Below are 22,320 nucleotides of genomic sequence, written 5' to 3' on the forward strand. Positions count from 1 at the left end.
ACAATAATAATACCCAAGCAACTGCTAGAGAGTTATTCTGGGTCAATTATAAGCAAAGACCTGGACTATGAACCATTTTAGATGAAAAACACATAATTTAGTGTTATATATATTAGCGTTATAATAAATCTGAGAATAGTACACAAAGGGCCAGGCTGAGAATTGTTTTTGCACACCGTCACTAACAAAAGTGTTTTCTCATTTTGTCATGAGAAAGTCATAGACTATAAACTCTGCTCTCTCAATAACAGCTGCAGGCATCCATATTGTAAAACTTAGCCTCCGCAGTTAGACAACAGTACAAGGCCGTTGCCATGACGCTGTGTCATGATGTCATCATCCAGAGACCGGGAATCTATGTCACAAAGTCTTCCCCCTCTAACACACAGAAGAACAACCACTGTCACCTGATTCCAATGGCTAGATTAATCAGCCAATCAGAGCTACAGGACAGACAGGGGAGAGTTCTCATTGTTATTTATTTAAAAAAAATTATATACTGTATTTCTTCTTTTTTTATCCACAATCATATTTAACCCATTAAGACCTGAGGCCGATTCTTAAAATGTCTTCTAAATCCTAAAGCTTTAAAAAAATATATAATTTCAAAGATTAAAAAAACAAACAAGATTTTTCAATAATAGCAGATCTACAAGCTGTATGAGCTTGTATATCTGCTATTTTTGAATAGCAAAATAAATCTTAAAATGACACAGATGCGTTCCCGGTCTTAATGGGTTAAATGTAATGGTATTTTTCTGAAATGAATGCAATTGTTTCCAAGTGAGTTCTCATGTCTCCCCGTCTGTCCAGCATGAATAGAGATGATGGACCTAGGTTAGGAGCGGCAGAATGGCGGAGGTAAATACACAGTAAAAGTCCTCAGGGTATAATTTAACACTTGAGAGTGTGCTTGGTTCCATTTGTTCACTCTCAAGTGTTAAATTAAGGCCATGGATTTGACTGTGTACAGAGGGCGAGGGCTGCCTGGCAGAGGCCTCACCACGGCGGTCTCCTTGCACTGCAGGACGATTCCTTCATAGAGGCCACAGTGCCAGCCCTGCCCTTGTCTGCGGAGACACACAAGGCCCAACTCAACTCAGAGCACTTGTACCATTAGTTTACCTTTTCATTTTCATTATGCACTGAATGGAATCATGTGTGGATATCATCAACACATTTTTCGGTTCAAAATCAGCACTTAAATTAACTTATTAACTTGGGTAAATAATGAAATCACTAAATTTGCTGTGACATGTAGTTTGATTTCCATATGGTACTGTATGTTATTGTCCTCCATGTGAACACCTGTGGATCAGACACAAAAAGACATCAACAACACACACACAGAATCCTCCCCATACAACACTAAATCCCAGAATGAGTCCTTGTGCATACAGTAAAGTGTGTGTGTGTGTGTGTGTGTGTGTGTGTGTGTGTGTGTGTGTGTGTGTGTGTATGTGTGTGTGTGTGTGTGTGTGTGTGTGTGTGTGCGTGCGTGCGTGTGCGTGCGTGTGCGTGTGTGCGTACACACACCCCGCCTTTATGTACTGTACATGCCTATGCACTCCCCGCAAACGCAGATACGCGCACACATAAACATGTACAGTATTCATTCATTAGGGGCTGTGCAGGCCTGCCGGTCCCTTGTGTTTTTCACTCTATGCTGCTTCTTACTAATACTGCCTTCCCAATGGATGAATACTTTTGCACTGAGTTCTGGTCCTGTCCAAAGCCACATAATTATACTAAAGTATGGTGGATATTCTCCTGATGGTGGTCTAATTTTTTCTGTAAACTTGTGCAAATAATGTCCATCACTCAGATTTTTACATACAATTTAAAACTAATCAAACGAAATAAGTCTACAAAAATTGCAACAAAGCATCCACTTCAGACATTCCCTATTAGAACAGGGAATTATCTTTTTTTTTTTTTTTTATGTAGTCAAGGGCACATAAAATATATCTGACCATATAACCACTTCCACCCTGGTGTCCATATTTTGGCCCCCTTTACACGACAAAAGAAATAGTGAAATAATATTTGGAATATATATATGTATACACACACACACACACACACACACACACACACACACACACACACACACACACACACACACACACACACACACACACACACACACACACACACTCCAAATATTATTTCACTATTTCTTTTCAAGATCTTTTTGAACAGATCTACAAGCTCACTGTGAGCTTGTAGATCGGCTATTTTCACCATATATATTTATTAATTCAGATGGGGGTCTGCGAAGAAATACAATAATTTGACATGCACATGTTTGAGGACTGTTTAAACAATAATACAATCTAAAATCTAAAAAATAACTACACTTAAAAAAAACAAAAAAAAACAAAACGCAACAACCAATATTTACAAGCAACTTTACAGGAAAAACAAGCCCAAAGTCGCTTATAATAAGCGGACATGGCAACCCACAGATCAGCTGTGTACACTACAGCGTTTTCAATCAGTGGTGCGTCATCGTCTAAAGGCAAAATAAAGAGAACGCCACAGCACTTAAATTTTAGAGAGCGTTGTCATCTAAACGGGGCCTTTGTGCATATCATTATAAGCACAATTTTCCAAAAATGACATTGTGAGTTTGTAGCTCGACAACACCGTTATACTATAGGGCTTAAGTGGTTAATGGTAATGTACAATTGTTATTAAATTAAATTCTTGAAGGTTTAGTGTGCAAGACGATGTTTTTCATAATGAATTTTGTTCACATGAAGTACATTGTTCTGTCTTAAAACATCTGTTTTTTGCATACAGACATTACAGAGTCATCAATCTCCATTTAAAAAAATGTTTCCACCGTGTCCAGATTATGCCTGTGCAATTTCAGAATGTTGTCTAAAAGTTTATTTTTCTAATCTGATTTGAATTCTGCCTTTATGAAACACATTTTCCTCATTTATTTGCAAACCTCTCCATGGCATCAATGCAGCTGTGTTGGCGCAACCTGTTCACTATATGCCCGTGGTATCAAAGGTTGTGAGTTCAAACCCAGAGTGGTGCAAATATGTAGTATGAACTTCTTCCTCTTCTTTTTCCTCCTCTTTCTCCTTTTCTTGATTGTCTTCCTCTTCCTCCAAACTTGAGGAGCCATGGTGGCTCCGTGGTTAGCAGTAGTTGCCTCACAGTAAAGGTACCACGGTGGAACCCAACTGGGCTCCTTTCTTTGTAGAGTTTTTCTTTTCTCTTCCTCTTCTTCATCGTCTTCCTCTTCTCATTTTCACCACCTCTGCTCCGTACTCTTTTCCTCCTCTTCTCCACGTTTACATTTTTTTAATCCCGTTTCTTCCGCTGCTTCCCCTCCTCTGCTTCTTCCTCTTCTCCTCTCCATTTAATGCCAAACAATTAATTATCTGCAGATATTTGCAGACATTCGCCAACATTTCAATAGACTACATGAATATTGTATTGTATACAAAATGTTTGTCCTCTATCCTATTTTCATACTGTTTCCATCTTGTAACCAGAAAAGAGACACGGTGGATTAGTAGTGAGTTGTTGCCTAAAGATGACAAATAATCTACAGTATATACAAATACAATGTATTAGTATTATTATATGAATATTGTCCGTATTTCACATAATAAATATTCCTAGTTGATGCCTGAATCATATTGGTTGATTCCTTTATTTCTAGTGACAAATCAACCTTGTTTTGAATAACAGTTGAGCAACAGGTGAATTAATCGCATGAAAAAATTACTCTGTGTGCACCTTTACGGTAAGAAGGTTCAGGGCCTTTTGCCTGGTGTTTTTCTTTTCACCCTCTTCCTCTTCTTTCCCTTTCTTCTCTTCCATCTTCTCTTCATCTGTCCTCCTCCTCATCTTCGTTTTATCCTCTTCTTCTCCTTGCGCGGCCCCGTCTCAATGCTGCTTGCAGCTATAATTATAGTTGTTTCAGGATGCCAAAACATGCACAACACATTTATGGCACAACTTTTCACTCCAGGGAAATTATTCAACAACATCTGCCTTGATTCCTTCAGACAAAGCATCCAATGCAAAACGGCGCTCACACCCCTCCACCCCCCAAAACTCCCCACCAGGACACCAGGAGTTCACTGAGGAGGGGGTCTACCAGTGTTTCTGACTGCTGTGTGTGTGTGCGCGTGTGAGACAATGCAATCCATGTGTCATTATCCATTGTGTGTGTGTGTGTGTGTGTGTGTGTGTGTGTGTGTGTGTGTGTGTGTGTGTGTGTGTGTGTGTGTGTGTGTGTGTGTGTGTGTGTGTGTGTGTGTGTGTGTGTGTGTGTGTGTGTGTGTGTGTGTGTGTGTGTGTGTGTGTGTGTATGTATTGTACAGTACATAGGGTGTGTTCAATGCTTGTGCATTATATGTGAGCTTGATGAATGTGTGTGTGTTTGCAAGGCATATAGGGTGTGTATAATATGTGTGTGTGAGTGTGTGTGTGTGTGTGTGTGTGTGTGTGTGTGGGGGGGGGGTGAGCATGTGTGCACGTATGGATAACAATCTCTTTGTACCCTCCCCTCTCAGCCGTCCTACACGTCCTGTGAGTGACTAATAGATGTGGACCCCCCACCACTGTGCGTCTCTTCCCTCCATCCCTCCATCTCTCACTCTCTCAGTCATTTGCGATGCAGCTGGAACACATCAGCTTCAATTTGTGTGAGCTGCTCCTTGGAGTAAATGAGGGTGAACTGTCACCAGCCGTCTTCTGGCGGGAGTGTGTGTGTGTGTGTGTGTGTGTGTGTGTGTGTGTGTGTGTGTGTGTGTGAGTGTGAGTGTGAGTGTGAGTGTGAGTGTGAGTGTGTGTGTGTGTGTGTGTGTGTGTGTGTGTGTGTGTGTGTGTGGGAGGGGGGGTCCTCAACGTTGCTCAAGAATGCAAGGAGCTCCGGTTGCCAGGGAAGACTTCAGTTTAAACCCGAGGAGAAGGACTTCTTCTTCAACCTTCTAAAACATCGCACCCGAATGGAGCCGCCAACCTTCCAGGTTTAACGCCTGTTAACCCCCCCCCCACATTCCCCAACCTGCCTCCCCTTGCGCGAGAGTTAAACCTCTGGCGCAAGTTTAATGCCCCATTGCCCCACCCTCCTGTTTCTCCGCTCCCCTGGGGGTCTCATTCTCTGGTGACTCGTTCCCTCTCATCTCCTTCCCTGATCCCTTCTTCCTCATCTTCTACTATTTTGATAACAATCCAAGGACTGGACTTTCTGCTCACCTCCACGTGTTTGCCTGCCCTGACTCTGCCTGCATTCTCCAGCAGTGAGACACATACAGTACGGCCAAATGAGACAAGGTTCGTTTTCCTTCCCTCTGTCAAGTGTGATTTAGTCTGACCTCCTGCACACATAACCTGGGCTGGGTGGTGAAATACCTAACCATTATCTGTTCAAAATGATTCATATGGACTCCAACCCCAGTGGGCTCTCTTATATGTCTCGATGATACAGATTAGTATGGGCTTGACGCCCAGAGGTCTTCCACTGTGTCCTAAACAGCCCTGACTATAACCTGGCTGGGATGACGGAGCGCTTTTGCCTGCCAGAACCCTGGTCCATTAAAGGGTGTGTTAAGACTATCTTGTTAAATGTACATTAAACTGAAATAACCAAAGAAACATGAAAATTGATAACATTATCTACTTAGGGAGGCGCTGAAGTCTCGTAAAGAGATTAAGATTGGCTCCTATTTTCAGGGCTGATTGGATACACACCTGTACACAACACTTACTGTATAGTATGAGATAATGACCCAGCACAAGACTGCAGCCTTCTTACCACGGACAGTGTTCTGGCTTGGGTGATAGAGCACATGTACTGTAGCACTTTGGCCCAGCAGAACATAAATCAATTAAGTACTTAGAAAGACAGGGAGGTCCGCTAGCCTCCCTCTAGACAGTCAGGAACGAAGCCAAAACCCATCCCCTCTCTCTCGTTCTGACCTGATCTGATGTGTGCACAACCTGGCTGGGCTGATTTGGAAGATTTGGCCCATCAGAATTTATATCTATTAACATATCAACAGTGATAAAATGCTGACTCCTTATAATGGTGTTCAATATGGGCACAGGGCCCAGCAAGATAGACCTCCCATTAACTGTCTGGCTACAACTGGTATATCATTCACTGAAAGACAGGCACACAATGGAATGCACATACGCAGGCACAAACAAACACACACACGTTTGCACACACTCGCACACGCACGCACGCACGCATGCATACGCACACACACACACACACCTGTACACACACAAATAAACATAAACACACACGTACACATCCTGGCCCATAATCTGCAACACTTTGGCATGTCAGGTCTCAGTTCTATTATCTCCTCAGACAGGGTGAGTTGCCTCCTGCTAAGTGGTCTCTTCCCAGCAGAACGGCCCCACAGGCACGTACTCACTGTGATTCCATCATAGAGGTATGTGATCAGGACAAGTTACATGGAAATGGGACCATTTAATAACCCATGGGAAGAATGTTTTGGGGGAGGCAGGAGAAAATCATCAATCCTTCAGTTTCAATGTGCTACAGTATGTCCTTCTAGAATTTCACAACCCAGAGCTAAATCTACATTTGACTTGGACTTTGCAACAAGGCAAAAATGACCATAATGTCAACACAGAAGCCAGCTCAAACAACATGTTAATGTTTCTGTGCCTCAATTCAGACACTGCAGACAGAGAATGTCTGTCTGTCTGTCTGTCTGACTGACTGCTTACCAACAGACTACTGACTGACCACTGACTGGCTGACCACTGGCTACTGGCTGACTGACCTCCTCCATTATGCTATGAGTCAGTGGTCGGCTAGTTTAGAGGCCAGTCAACTGGTCTGTCCATCTGTCTGTCTGTCTGCGGTCACCACCGCGACAGCTGGCTGGGAGACAATGATACTGAGGTGATAATCTGATAAATTACCCGCAAGGGTAAGTGTTAGGACAGGGCGTTAGTGGTGTTGGTGGTGTATGCGTACGTGTGTGAGTGCATGTATGTGTATCCGTGAGGTGGATTCATGTGTGTGGGTGGAGCAAGAGAGAAATAGAAATAAAGAGGGGGGGAGAGAGAGAGAGAGGAATAGAAATAAAGAGGGAGAGAGAGAGAGAGAGAGAGAGAGAGAGAGAGAGAGAGAGACAGACAGAGGGAGGAGGAGAGATGTAATGTTAACACTGTATGTGGGTGAGCACTTGTCACACTCTACTGTACCTGCACTTGTAGTGATCAATGTTGAAGCTGCCAACTTTACATTTGATCTTAGTGTAGACATCCTGCACATCTACTGATGCACTCAGGTCCTCCAGTTCACCAATCACGTAGAATTCTGTGAAACGCACAAAATTGATAGGAGTACATTCAAACAGCAATCCATTCCATACATAAGTCTCCATTCAATGACACAACATTTTGGGGGATTATATGGCGAATGGAGACAACATTGCAGTCTGTAAATGACTTTGTGCGACTGTGAGAAACACAAATGTTAGCACACCAACTTTATTGTCACATTATAGGTTTACAGGTGTAAAGGAGTGGGTGAAAGTTTTTGAGCAAGATTTAACATTTGTGTTGTTTTCAGAACAGAACAGAAAAGAAAAGAGGGGTGGGGGTTGCAGGTAGAGCAAGGATGAAAAAAAAAAGAGTAACGATAACCATGTTAACAGGTTAGTTCAATATTTCAATCCTTAGTTTCTTAGATTGCACTGCAAATGTGGGGAGCGTGTATGTGATTTTCATGGGCGAGGCTCTACATTGTAGATAACCCAGTCCAGGCCTTTTTGTTGGTCCTAATCCCAGTGCTCTGGTCAGTTCCTATACAGTAATCCCACATGTGTTCATGATGAAGCTTGGTCAATGTTAGCCTGACTAAAGCATGAAACCCACCAGGCGTGCAGCGTACGCTTGTGCATGTGAAAAAATAAATCCGCTTTGGCCGGGATTATGTTTTTTTGACCAGACGTCCCACTGTGGCTGGGTTTGCCGATACAGCACGTGTGTAACGCTTTTTTGGTGGGTTCGGTGCACAAGGCTGCTTCTCTCTCTTGGTTCACACACACACACACACACACACACACACACACACACACCCCTCCCTGAGCTGCTTCCTTATCATACCCTTTCTTTTTTTATGGAAATAACTAAAACGATGGAGCTTACACAAAAACTAAATTCACCCAGTTTCACACCTGTAATGTGACAATAAAGTTGATTCTGATTCTCTGATTCTGACTCAGGCAGACACACACAGACATCTACTGCCCACACACAGGTGTGCAGGAATAAAAAAGTATGCATGAACAAAAATTTACAATAAAGACTGAATATTTTCTATCACACACACACACACACACACACACCCCCACACCCCCACACACACACACACACACACACACACACACACACACACACACACACACACACACACACACACACACACGCACGTTTCCTCTACTGTAACTGTAATAAATGGGAGGTCTGGGTTAGTTAGTTTTTTGTAAGGAAACTTGCTTGTTGACTCCCTTTAGATCTTAGAAGAACACTTGATGAACCCATAGTCTTTAGAGTGTACGTGTTTGTGCGTGCCTCAGTGCACCTTGAGAGCAAACAAAGCGGCCCACTGCAGGCAAAGTGAGTAAGCCTCATAGCAGGACTGATTAAGGTCCTTTTGAAGAAAGCATACATGTGAGCTTAACTGTTGTTCCTTTCTCATTGTTTCCACTGAGAAAGCCCCTGAAATCATAGCTTATAGCTTGTTGTACTGATGCCTTGTGGTGATTCTGAGAAATACAGTACAGTGGCTGCTAGTGTTATGTTAATATTGAAAGGCGTTTTTCTGCTTTATTGTGGATACGGTGCGGAAATAACTCTCCCAGTTGTTAGAAACTCAGGGTTACGGATGTAACCCCGGTTTCTTTAGAATTCGGAGTAACATACTCACTATGGGATATCACCGCCCCCTGGCGTTGATGCAGAGCTACATACCATAAACTCCCGGGCCATTCATTGGCTGAGAAGGGTATGTCACGTGTCCGGTAGACCGGAAGAGGTATAAAACCTCTTGCGTGACGTGGCGCATCGCACGCTTCCTGCATGCAGATGCACACAAACAGGGGTGTTAGGTGAGTATGTTACTCCGAATTCTAAAGAAACCGGGGTTACATCCGTAACCCTGAGTTTCTTGTCAATTCTCCGTAACATACTCACTATGGGATACATAAACCCCCCTGGGGCTTATAGCCATACCGAATCTCAGGTCCGCACGCCCCCTAGCCATAAGGCCCCGTCCCCCTGGACGTGACCTTCGGCCTCACGGGCGCCCCAGCCCTCCGGGCCGGGGTGCGGTATATAATTGAAAGAAAAGGACCCTGACAGACCAAGTCTGCCTATTCATCTAATGAACAGACACAAGTCTGACCCATAAGTGAAAACAAGGAAACAGGGCCTCCTCCCCTGGAAACCTACCAACGGTGGTTCCGAGGGGACTCAAGAGAAGGAAGGTAGAGAAGGGAAAAAAGGCGGGTTACACAAAGACCTGCCTAACCTCCCCTACCCTAAGTAGAGACAGCCGCTATGTCCAGTACAGCGTGCGCCACTGACGCCGCTGCCACATCCAGGCTGTAGAAAACCGCAAAAGTCGATGGAGACGACCAGTTTGCGGCCGCGCACACCTCCTGGACCGACATTTCCCTGGAGAGGGCCCAGGAAGTAGCCACGCCTCTAGTAGAGTGAGCCTTCAGTCCTTCTGGAACTGGAGCGCCACTACTGACGTAGGCCAGCCTAATGGCATCCACACTCCATCTAGAAAGCGTCGCCTTAGTCACTGCCTTCCTCCGACCATCTGGGCCGAAGGAGACAAAAAGTTGCGACGACGACCGGCCGACCGCCGTCCTCTGGCAGTAGAGCTTCAACGCCCTCACTGGGCAGAGACAGTGCAGCCGCCTATCCTCTGCCGAAGCGAAAGGAGGCGGATGACAAACTATCAGCTCAACCGGTGTCTGGGTCACCATTCCGTTCTTGGGAACAAACGCCATGTTGGGCTTAACCAAACCCTGCTGTCGTCTCCCAAGAACCTCATGCACTCCGAACTTACTGAGAGCGCATGTATGCCGCTGACCCGTGTAGCTGTAGTGAAAACAACCACAAGAACCGTTTCGAGACTAACGATCTCCAGATCCATAGAGTGAAAAGGCTCGAACGGTGGGAGGCAAAGCGCCCCCAGCACCACCGCCAGGTCCCAGGCCGGGAACAGAGGCCTAGAGACCGGCCTGGCCCGCCTGGCACCGTTCATAAAACTACGCACCAGCGGATGTCGGCCAACCGTCATGTCATCGAAACCCACGTGACAAGCGGAAATGGCCGCCTGGTACACCTTAACCGTCGAGAAAACCAGACCTTGGTTCAATTTGTCCTGCAAGAACATGAGGATGCTGCGTACCGAGGCGCGTAAGGCCTCAACCGGCGGTGACTGACCCAGACACCATGACACGAACAGGTTCCACCTGTCGTCGTACGCAGACCTCGTGGAAAGGGCCCTCGCCCCCTGGATGGTAGCTACCACCTCAGGGGGCAGGCCATAAGAAGTCAAGGTCTCCCCCTCACGGGCCAAGCCCACCGGTCTAGGTCCTGAGGTTGCTTGTGGAAAATTCCGACCCCTGCCTGCCGTAGCAGATCTCTGATCGGGGGGAGGGCCCAGGGCTCGTTGTAGAGGAGAGGATTATTCCTAACCTCCATGCGCCCCACGCCAGTGCCACTAGTGGCACTGACAGTCCGTGGAGTCTGACAAGTTGAGAGGACCAACTCCAGTGACGGGAATGCATAAAGCAGTTCAGTCGGCCAACCTGGCCCAGATCTGGCTTGTTATCTCCGGAGGAGAGGCCAATCTGCGTACCAAAAAATGCCCCTGGACAACAGAGTCGCTCCACTGTTCAGGAGGCCCGGTACCTGTGAGGCTCTGGTTGACGTAAGGCGCGCGTCGCACCACAGCGTCAGATCGCCAGCTAGCCTGTCCAACACTGGAGAGGCCAGGCCTCCCTGCTTTTTGGCATAGCACACGGTCGTGGTGTTGTCGGTTCCGATCAGGACATGACAACCTCAGGTGGACGGGGCTCCAAGAGCCCACATCCACCTCCGGGGAAAAAAGGTCACACGTGGGGCTTGTCCAAACGAAACAGGTGTAAGGCCGAAGTCATGAGACCCGTCGCCTGCACGCATAGCCTGTATGTGACTTGTCGCCTCACGCGAGAAGACCCTAGGCCGAAACGCCGTCTATCCCGCCCGGGACAGACGCGCCGTGAGCCTGGTCTAGCCCAGCGAGATCCCCTATGAAGGTGGTCTGCTGAGACGGACCAAGACGCTCGACGGACGGTGACGGTGAAAAACCCCTCGACGTCAAGTGGGGAAACGGCCACGTCTGTGTGCCGCGCCACCTCCTGACTGTGGTGGATAGAAAGGAACGTGGAAATAAGCATTGAAAACAATGCTGGTCCACCCATCTCCTTACCGCACCGTCCGCAGAGAGGGTCATACACCAGTACAACCACAGTGTGTTGTTGTTGATCAGGGGAGCTGACCAGTACAACCACAGTGTGTCACTGCTGTACTGAAAAAACCCCTACACACACAGTGTACCACTGAAGTATCGGGATAGTAAAACAGTTCCGGACTGCAAACTCTCCAACAAGCTGCCTCAGCAAGCGAGTCAGGAGGGGCTCTGATGTCACCCAGTGCGGACAACGCACACGTTTCCAACTGGACCGGTGATGTCGCCACGTGATCCAGCGGACCCGCACATGCGGGGCCGTTAGAGACCGTGGAAGGGTAGCGGTGGAAGGTGGCCACCGTGGTGTTGCTTTAGCGGGGCTGGCTATGCGCTGCACCAAAAAACAACACTGCAATGTGTTGTTGTTAGTGAGGCCAGTTAGCCGCCAATCGAAGCAACAGTAGCCTGACTGGAGGTTCTGCAAACCTAGCAGCTAACAAGCTAGTCAAGGCTAAATCACCATGAGCCAAGAAACGTTGAGATCCGTTTCCAAGGGAACCGGTTTCTTGTGTGTGCGTCGCCATGGGGACCAAAGACGCTACTACTGGTGCTAGCAGCGCTAACCCTGTGTGCGTTGCCATGGGGACCAGCGACGCTGCCACTGCCGCCAGCGGTGCTAACCCTGAGGTGACCGCCCGAGGCAGTAGAGGTACTAACGGTCCGTTAGGACCCGGCGGGGTCACGTGACCGGTCACGGGGACCTTGCCTGACGTCAGCATCCGGTTTGTCTGCCAGCGCAGCCTGTCTGTTTCCATGGAAACCAACGGCGCTGTCACTCTGGCAAACGGGGCCGTCCGAAGTAAGCCTACCTTGGCCGTCGCCCTCTCGTCTGAGCCCAAAGGCTCCGGACGGAGCGTCGACAAAGTCGTCCTCCCCTTAGGGAGTGCTTTGTCGCTCGTTAGTGGCGAACGAGGCCTGTAGTCCGTGAGGCGGTACGGCAAAGGGGGCATCTGTCCCTCCAAAATGGCGGAGACAGAGGTCCGCTCTTTGACCCAAGTATTTATTGAGACCCTTCAGATTCAGAATGGGTCGTACCCCCCCCCCCCCTTCTTTTCCACCAGAAAATATTACGAATAGAAAACCAGTTGGTTCCGATTCATAGATAGTTCTCTGACTATGTTACTCTGAATTCTAAGGAAACCGGGGTTACAACGTAACCTTGCGTTTCTTGACAAATTCTTCGTAACATACTCACTATGGAGAGAGAGTGAACCCCCTCTCTCAGAGACATGGTTGCCTTATCCTCTGCATGAGAGGAACAACACCGTGTCCGACATAGGAGATTATATGCATAAGAGCACGTGGAAAACACACCAGTACAACCACAATGTGTTGTTGCGGATCAGGGGAGTTGATCAGTACAACCACAGTGTGTCACTGCTGTACTGAAAAACCCTGTACACACACAGTGTAACGCTGATGTACTGGGATAGTAAACAGAAGTATCGGAAGTAAGCCTTTAATAGCGCCCATGCTCAAGAGGAAGGAAACTTCCTCCCTCAGAGTATTGGCTGCTGGGCCCCTTGCACGGGAAAACAATACTTTTTCTGTCACGGGGGATTTGTGGAGAAATGCAGCCTGAAACCCTTTAGTATTGTGAGCAATACCTAAGCATTCGGCTTGCCAACCTCCATTGCTTCACACACCGAGCGAGTGGCTTGGACGATGACGTCACCGGCCGCTCGGAGAGTGGGAGCGTTGCCATGGGGACCGTTGCCATGGGGACCAGTGACGCTGCCACTGCCGCCGGCGGTGCTAACCCTCGGGCCAACGGAGGACTCGGAGGAGTCACGAGACTGGCCACGGGGAAAAACCCCGGCGTCAGAATTAAGCCCAAAGATATATACAGTGAAACTATATATATATCAATGATTAATCCTACCTTGGCCGTCGCCAGAGTGTAGAAGAGAGAGTAACGTCACGCTTCGATCTCGCCGCAAAGCGGGCCTCTAAGGGCTATAGTTCCAACCTTGGAACTATCTCATTGACGTAGACAGAGCACTTCCGCATTCCATTCTCACAATGGGATCGACGCTACTGTCATTACTCTCTTCCTAACTTACTCTGGCCGCCGCCATCTTGTCGACAAAGTCGTCCTCCCTAGGAGGTGCTTTGTCGCCCTCCAGCGGCGAACGTGAGGCGGTACGGCCAAGGGGTCATGTCTGACCGAAGTACTTCCGGTTCACAGTGGTGCATGGGCACTTCCTGTGGGACGGGAGCCTGTGAGGCGACAAAACCTTCCTCCCCGTAGGGGATGCTTTGTCGCTCGTCAAAGGCGAACGTGGCCGAAGTACTTCCGGTTCACAGTGGTGCGTGGGCACTTCCTGTGGGACGGAAGCCTGTGAGGCGACAAAACCTTCCTCCCCGTAGGGGATGCTTTGTCGCTCGTTAAAGGCGAACGTGGCCTGCAAAACATGAGGCGGTACGGCCAAGGGGTCATGTCTGACCGAAGTACTTCCGGTTCACAGTGGTGCGTGAGCACTTCCTGTGGGACGGAAGGCAAAAACCGGCGTGACCCCATTCCACTGGCGCATTTGCGCCCTCTGGCGGACAGGGGTGATGTGGGTTTTTATATTACCTTCATATGATCCAAGAACATGCACAGATTTATCCAACAATGTCTAGAACATCGGAACTCGGGTGTTCTAGACAGTGTGGGCTTATGTAATTGAGAACGTTGATACATTACATGCACGGATATCATCCCATCAATGTCTGGGATACCGGAGTTCGGGCATCACAGACATTGTGGACTTATACACAGAGAGCATTGGAGCAGAGAAGCCCGCCCGCAGGGGACTCCATTGCTCCGCTGCTCTTTAAGATGTTATCCAACAATGTCTAGAACACCGGGACTCGGGTGTTCTAGACAGTGTGGGCTTATGTAATTGAGAACGTTGATACATTTACATTACATGCACAGATATTAGCCCATCAATGTCTGGGATACCGGAGTTCGGGCATCACAGACATTATGGGCTTATATACAGAGAGCATTGGAGCAGAGAAGCCCGCGGTAGGGGACTCCACTGCTCCGCTGCACTCAAGCCACGTGAAAGAACGAGATCGTTTGTAACATGTAACACATTTATTTCTTTGGCAGAAAAAAATTTGTACTTTTAAACACACATTCGTTTTCATTAAACATGGCCTTCTGGCAGTCGAGGAGCCGTCCATCTTCGAGTAAGGTCTTCAGAAGCCCCCGAGGTTTGCTCGATACACAGAGTGAGAAGGCTAACAAGCTGGTGTTATCCTAGCGAGGCAAGCTAGGCTAGGACAACGCTGTTAATAACCTGTTGCATGGGTGTTAAGCCAACAAAACACTGCCTGACTAAGGCGACGTTAACCTAGCGAAGCAGCTAACGTAGCTAGTCTGGGCTAACTCACTCACGAGCGTCTGCCTCGTTCTCCCCTCGCCTACGCTGCCGTCTTCGTTGTCTCCTGGCGACGCACCGCTGGCCCGGTACGCTTGCTGTGGCAGCGGAGTAGACGGCTGGGAAGAGGGGGAGGAAGTGCCGCTAGGTAGTCGCACCTGGGTGGCGGTGCTAGCGGCTGCTGCAGTGCTGCGTAGCACGGCTTGTGTAGCAGCCTGGAGGTGCTGCGAGCGGGGGGCTAACGCCGCTCGCAGCCGGGACTGCCGGAGGGCCCATTGTGGACTGTGAGCGCACGTGGTGGGCCCCACCACCCACGTTCCCTGGGCCGTGTTGCTGGATCCGCGACGACCGGGGACGAGACGTCGCTGCCTCCCGCAGCCAGGGCGCTGCCCTGGCTAAGCGGCTATCGAGGTGCAGCGTGGAGAACAGCGCAGTCCTCGCAGCGTCCCGGTGCATCTTGGAAATGCCCCGGCCCCGTAGAGACCGAGGCACGAGATGCAGAAACCACGAGGGTCATCCCCGGCGATCATCAAGCGACAGAGCAGCAATACGCAGGGACGTGGAACCTCCATCTCGAGCTAACCTGTTAGCTTTCAGCCGCAAGGCTAAGAGCGCGGAAAACTCAAGGAGGAAAACTTGCTTTAGCAGTAAAAGAAAGAAAGAGAAGATAGCCGCGGGAGCGGAAATAATAAAACTTTTTTTTTTTTAATAGGAGGAAAACCCGTTGGTTAGTACAAGTACCACCGAGTGGGCTACAGCTGGTTTCTGTCCTGATCAAAGTTACGTTTGTTATTATTAAGGTATGTCTTGAGCTGTTGCATCTGCCATGCAGAGAAGCGAAAGAGGATGAGCCACGTCACGCAAGAGGTTTTATACCTCTTCCGGTCTACCGGACACGTGACATACCCTTCTCAGCCAATGAATGGCCCGGGAGTTTATGGTATGTAGCTCTGCATCAACGCCAGGGGGCGGTGATATCCCATAGTGAGTATGTTACGGAGAATTGACAAGAAACCCATATTCTCCTAACATGCTACTGATTATTGATGCATGACATTGCTAAATTCACCCTGAAGGAGCACTGGAAATCCTTAGTCCCACCGTCTAAAATAATAATAATCTTAAAAAAAGGGAAATTGCACCTCTAGTGTATGCCATTAGCGGGCCCTGTGGATACACATGCTGATATTTCTATCTCAAATCTTCCAATATATCCTAGAAGCAATACATTTGGCAATACCTGAATTTCTGATTTCCTTTTCCACTTGAAAAACACCACGGTGGATAGTCTGCAGTATCTATCATATCTGTCTTATCGCCAAGACAGCAATTGTGCGATACTTAACGTCTAATATCTCATGTAAATGTCTCATCCTCTGAATATACAGTATTGCATGTGCGAGACTGTTCAAAGTCATATGCAATTGCTTAATGTGTTGCATGCGGTGAATGCAGCGGTAAATTCACCTCGCAACTCAGATGGCACATATTAAAGCCCAAATCCAACGTAATGCCTATTTAGGATATTTCTAAGTCAAACCATCTCTGTGAGGTCCGCCCAAACGTTCCCTTTCCACTATTAAAGAACTTAAGCTGTGCGATCTGGTTGGCAGATGCTAAATATTACAGCCGCCAATTAAAGGTAAATCTAGCTTTTCATCGCCCCAGTAAATCTGAGGGGAGAAGAGGCAGCCTGCTTGGGATTCATCACCCACTTATTTATTTGTCTTTTTTCCACCCGCCCACTTCTCTCTGTCCGCTGTTGCTTTTCTTTCCTGAGTGCAGAGTGGGTCGATTGAGGGAGGAAACACAGGGGGCCTGATCTCTCCAAATGTTGATACGATCCAAGGTTTAGGTGGGGCTCTCAAATTATCTAATAAGAAAGAATGTAAAATCTTTGGACAGCTTCCAGAACTTTTGGACTACTGGCGACAAGTCTGAATGAGATTAAATACAATTACCCTATTCTTATGTCATATTTAAACTTCAGAGTTCATACATTTTAGAGAATCAAAATACTACTGATAAAATAAACAAAATATGTTTAACTTGTGCCTGCAGCCTTATTAGACTCTGGCCCAAAAATACGTCTTTAATGACAATTTATTCAGGAGTGACAGAGGCTAAAGCAATACATTTTATTGGAATTGAAATACTACTAAAAGCATCAAATACCTGTCTTTTTGGCAGCAGGGTCAGGGGCAAACAGTTTAACGGTGACCTTGGGTAACATCCACTGCATCCAAAGGCTGACCTTTCCACTGGTGCAACCTCCGATGGTGCTGGTTTTCTGCTCCAGAGTCACAGTATCTGAGAACGGGCCGTCATCCCCGGCAGGAACAGAGTCTCCCTGGGGAACCAAGCAGCACAGGACAGCATGGGTTGGACTGGGGTACAGAGACCAGGGAGATGTCTAGTCAGTCACACAATAGAAGTAATGACGTAACCTTAGTTGAATCGCAAAAGACAGAGAGTAAAGTGTATTAACGATTTACACCCTATATAGTTCGCTGACCGGGGTCCCCCAGGGGTCCATTTGTCCCCTCCTTTTTTTGTGTTTTTTATTTACCAAGGCAAGACAAATTAAAAGCAGATTCTTATTTCCCTCTACACCAAATCTCTTTGGTGTGCCTTGAGCACAAAAGGTTGAAAACCACTGGTGTAGACAACCACCTGTCTCCTCTGATACACATGGAGTCAACAGCCACTTCTTTTCTCCTGACAGTGAGGGGTTCCACCAGGGGAGCGTAACACATGCATAACACTATCTCTCCGAGCACTGCTTCCTGCTGAATGGGTGCCCTGACCAACCAGTAGGACGCGAACACGGCCAATTGTGCTTGTTGACGTGCCTGGCCAAGCTGGAAGCGCCATGGAGGAATCAAACCTAGTCTCCGCTGTGGTGGACGCCTCGCTATGCCAAAATACTGAAAGTTCTGCTCTGTTATAATAGGACCTTGTGCTGTGCCTTGTCCTTTTGTTTACAGGAGTTGACCGCATCTCAGAGCGCAGCTAAAGAGAGCTGATAGGGGAGAGTATTGTCTGTTAAGGCCCGTGAAACCACACAGCCAACCAAAATGTGGAATAACATATTATGAAAGAGGACAAACAGCATTTAACTTGAAATGCCCTGCTGTCTTTCCTCATGTGCATACTGTTTAATTGTTTGTCCGTGTGTCTGTGTACATGTCATTATCTTGTACGTGTGTGTGTGTGTGTGTGTGTGTGTGTGTGTGTGTGTGTGTGTGTGTGTGTGTGTGTGTGTGCACCCTGGTGCATCAGTGGGCGTACTGTACAGTATAAAGCGTGTTTGGATGCATGTCCCATGTGCGTGTAGCCATAACAAAGCATCAGCAAGCCTGAGAGCCTTTTGGTCTTGGATGACATCAGTGTCTGGTGAACAGAACCCGGCTCAGAGCAGAGGCGTGCATGCGCGTGTGTGTGGTGGTGGGTGGGTGGGGGGGGGGGGGTTCACTGTGTGGAACTGTCACTGGTGTTAACCCCAAAGCTAAGCCACCAGCACCCACACGGCCTGCTTTCACTCACACAAGCCACGACACACATGCACGGTGCAGCCTGGGAGGGGAACGGAAGGGAAGAGAGGAAGGAGGAGAGAGGAGAGCAGGATGCGGCCGAGGCTGCTGCCTTCAGAGAGCTCTCAGCTCATTACTGGGGTTTGGCAAAGCACAGAGGATGACAGCATTGGGGACATTTTTTTTATTTTTTTTAATTGTATTTATTTCTCCCCCTCCCTCTCTTTATTCCTCCTTCCTCTCTTTCTGGGGGATGTGTTTTCCAAACGTGTATCTGTTTGGCTGACTCAGGGAGTGAGAAACCTGCAAACAAACAATATGGCAATTTGCAGCTGCAGCGCATTGACCATAATTATGCACATCTTGTTCTTCGTTCATACTCAGGGGTGGAAGCCCCGCCCCCCGAGTATGACGTAAGACCAAAATGGCCGGCATGTGAATATGCTCAATAGATGTTTTTTATGTTTTATTTTTTCCCCCACTTTTTCCACAGCTTCTCCGCTCCATAATGACAGATTGTGTCATGCTTATCAAGACTGGCTGTGTGGTTGGTGAGGAGGTTATCAACCATCTCAATTAGGAACCCCACTGCTGCTGGGCTGATTGCACCGACTTAAGAGGAACCAGATGAGGACACTGTGTCCCTGTTGTCTGCTATGTGTGTGTGTGTGTGTGTGTGTGTGTGTGTGTGTGTGTGTGTGTGTGTGTGTGTGTGTGTGTGTGTGTGTGTGTGTGTGTGTGTGTGTGTGTGTGTGTGTGTGCGTGCGTGCGTGCGTGCGTGCGTGTGTGTGCGTGCGTGCGTGCGTGCGTGTGTGCGTGTGTGTGTGTGCGTGCGCGCTTGCACGTGTGTGCGTGCGTGCACGTGTATGTGGGGGGCACGCTAATTTGCAAATTGAATTTAATCGTGTATTTGAGGGTGGTTGACTACGGATCTCGATAACAACGGACGACAACAGTATAAACACATTAAGGATTATGGCGATTCAGAAATAGATTCCCCATAATACGGGGGGAAACCTCTGGAAAGTCTGATGAGAAGCATGTGCTCCCGGGAAGGCGAGGCAGAGAGCGAGGCGAAGGAGAAACCCATAATACCTCCGTAGCCATAAATATACTAGATAAACACTCTCTGTCAAGGCAATCATAATGATTACCTGCAATACTGTAGGTATGAACATAACCTGGACGAGCCTCAGAGAAGCGTAGGGCTGAAAGAGGTACTTTGGTGCACCTTAAAGTATCTTACAATTACATATAAATACAACACATACAAGCTGTCACATCCATCAAGATGATGAACGTAAAACACGATAGGTATGAACGTAAACGCCCACAGAGTAACTGACCTGAATCACATCCTTCAATTGCCATCTCAGTCCAATCAACTGTCTAACAGTGTCATTACCTGTTGCCAAGGAACCAAACAGTAGGTCCACAGTGTGTCTGCAAATATCACTCTCTGGGTGTGTGTGTGTGTGTGTGTGTGTGTGTGTGTGTGTGTGTGTGTGTGTGTGTGTGTGTGTGTGTGTGCTCGTGCACATATATGTGTGTAATAGCGGTCAGTAACATGAGCCCAGGGGTAATGGTGTTGAACACTACCCAGTCTGAATGAGAGACATCCTAGTGTCAACTGCCATTTGGGGACTAATTATTGTTGAGCTGGAGTCATAACACAGCACTGTATGTGTGTGTGTGTGTGTGTGTGTGTGTGTGTGTGTGTGTGTGTGTGTGTGTGTGTGTGTGTGTGTGTGTGTGTGTGTGTGTGTGTCTGTGTGTGTGTGTGTGTGTGTGTGTGTGTGTGTGTGTGTGTGTGTGTGTGTGTGTGTGGTTAGGACTGTGTTTAGTTTACAGTTCTGGCCAGTCAGTAGGATTAGGGCCTTTAATGTCATGTGTAGAAACAGGAGCCAGCCGCTGCTGTGTGGGAAGGGCTGGACCACAGTGTACTGTAGCGTGGCTTGCCTTGGACATTCATGCTGAATTTACAGTCTGTCGTACGATGGAGCCGCTCGCCGAAAATAACAAATCTACAAGCTTGCGATGCGACGCGTCAGCTTGTAGATCTGTTATTTTCGGCGCCACTCCGTCCTGCGACGATGTATAAATAAGGCTTTAGCTGCTTCTCTACCCCAGCCAGACCACAATACTGGCAGCTTAGACATTTTTAAGCATCTCCCAAAAAGACAATTGTACGGGGAAAAGTAGTAACCCATTAATAGGTTGCTATTAAATAATTATCTAATAGCTATTAAATAATTTAATGACACAATTATGATATCCCCGCTGTGTGGGGGAAAAAGTGGCAAGAGAGGGCTAATTAATTTTATTCTATAAGACAGTGGCCGATGAAATCGCAGGAAAAGTCTAATCTCAGCGCCATTTGCGCAGAAAGTAGACAAACTGCCGTGATGCAAGTGTTAAACCGCTACCTTGGAGGGATACACTGGAACTGTTACTTTGAATCAATGCTCAGCTAAATCAAAAGGTGTGACAATCAAAGTTAAATTAAATTGCTTTTATAGAGTATACATAATTATAAAGTCCCAACAACTTAGTATACAATCTATCCACTGACTCCTCCTACTCCTGTCAAGGTGAGGCCTTGAGCACCAGATGGTGCAGCCTGCTGTTGGCTTGAGGTGGGCTCTGCCACGTTCCTGAGCTGCCACGGGGGCCCCAGGGGGCATAAGACACACACACACGCGCGCACACACGCGCACACACGCACACACGCGCACACACACGCGCGCACACACACAGGGAGCTATTTTCCCACACCTCAACAGGCCAAGTTGTAAAGTATACAGTTTAATTCCTGGGCCGAGGCGCTGTAAACTGGCTGAGGAGCCACGTTTATTTTCTCTGCAGAGTTTGTCTTCGCTCATCAGAGAGACCCAAACACTGGGAGAGGACGGCAGGCTGGGAAGTGTCAGGAAGAGAGAGAGAGGGAGAGAGAGAGAGAGACAGACAGACAGACAGACAGACAGACAGACAGACAGACAGACAGACAGACAGACAGACAGACAGAGACAGAAAGGATGGGAGAGGACAAAGGGATAATAGAGGAAGGTGAGGAAGGGGTGGAGGCGTGGAGCATAACGTGGAGGGATAGCAGGTGGGAGACAGGAGAGAAGGGAACTAAGGAAGGCATTGGGATGCAGGAGGAATTGACAAACAGAAGCAGGGAAGAAGAGAGAGAGAGAGAGAGAGAGAGAGAGAGAGAGAGAGAGAGAGAGAGAGAGAGAGAGAGAGAGAGAGAGAGAGAGAGAGAGAGAGAAAGAGAGAGAGAGAGAGGGAGAGAGAGAGAGAGAGAGAGAGAGAGAGAGGGCGAGAGAGAGAGGGAGAGAGAGGGACAGAGAAGTGTAAGGAACCAAGGAAAAGAGAAAGGGAGTGGAAGGAGGGTAACACATAAAGAGGAAGAAAAGGATGGAAAAAGGGAAGAGAGGAAGAGAGGGAGAGATCTAGGAAGAAAGTGAAGCATGGACCGATAACTGAGGCAGGGACGGACGGACGGAAGAGTTAGACAAATGTTTTTTTCTTTAAAAGAATAAAGTCTATGAATGGAGGGATGAGAAGAGAAGTGTTACACTGAGGTAGAGAGAGTGTTTGAGACAGGATGAGTCGGGTCAGAGAGGTTTATGGTAGACAGGAGGGGGCAAGGGAAGGTTAGGGAGAGGTAAAACGTTGCCATGGGGGGTGGGGTGGGGGTGTTGGTGGAGTTAGCTGTCTGGACTGGAGGCATAGGGGAGAGGAGGGGTTGAAGGGGAGACCACTGCCCCTGCCACTGAGACTTATCAAAACAGCTCCTGCATTCTTGCTCAATCAGCCGGCCTCCCGGAGGACTAAACACTTCTACCAGTGTTTG

The 22,320-nt window shown here is 47.8% G+C and overlaps 1 protein-coding gene across 4 annotated transcripts in view; it reads right to left on the bottom strand.

The window, feature by feature from the left end:
* Window positions 1–22,320, bottom strand: part of vps13b (vacuolar protein sorting 13 homolog B) — a 449,591-nt gene that overhangs the window by 201,354 nt on the left and 225,917 nt on the right. For 3 of the 4 annotated variants that reach the window (XM_080427213.1, XM_080427214.1, XM_080427212.1), the window contains exons 26-27: window positions 17,101–17,275; window positions 7,222–7,336 (exon numbers count right to left, since the gene is read on the bottom strand). In XM_080427213.1, coding sequence (XP_080283339.1) covers window positions 7,222–7,336; window positions 17,101–17,275 — 290 coding nt within the window. Of the gene's footprint in view, window positions 1–1,003; window positions 1,071–7,221; window positions 7,337–17,100; window positions 17,276–22,320 lie in introns of all 4 variants that reach the window. The other variant, XM_080427215.1, reaches the window with a different exon arrangement.

This window comes from Gymnoscopelus braueri, assembly GCF_963280865.1.
Source record: "Gymnoscopelus braueri genome assembly, chromosome: 4".
Classification (NCBI taxonomy): Eukaryota; Metazoa; Chordata; class Actinopteri; order Myctophiformes; family Myctophidae; genus Gymnoscopelus; species Gymnoscopelus braueri.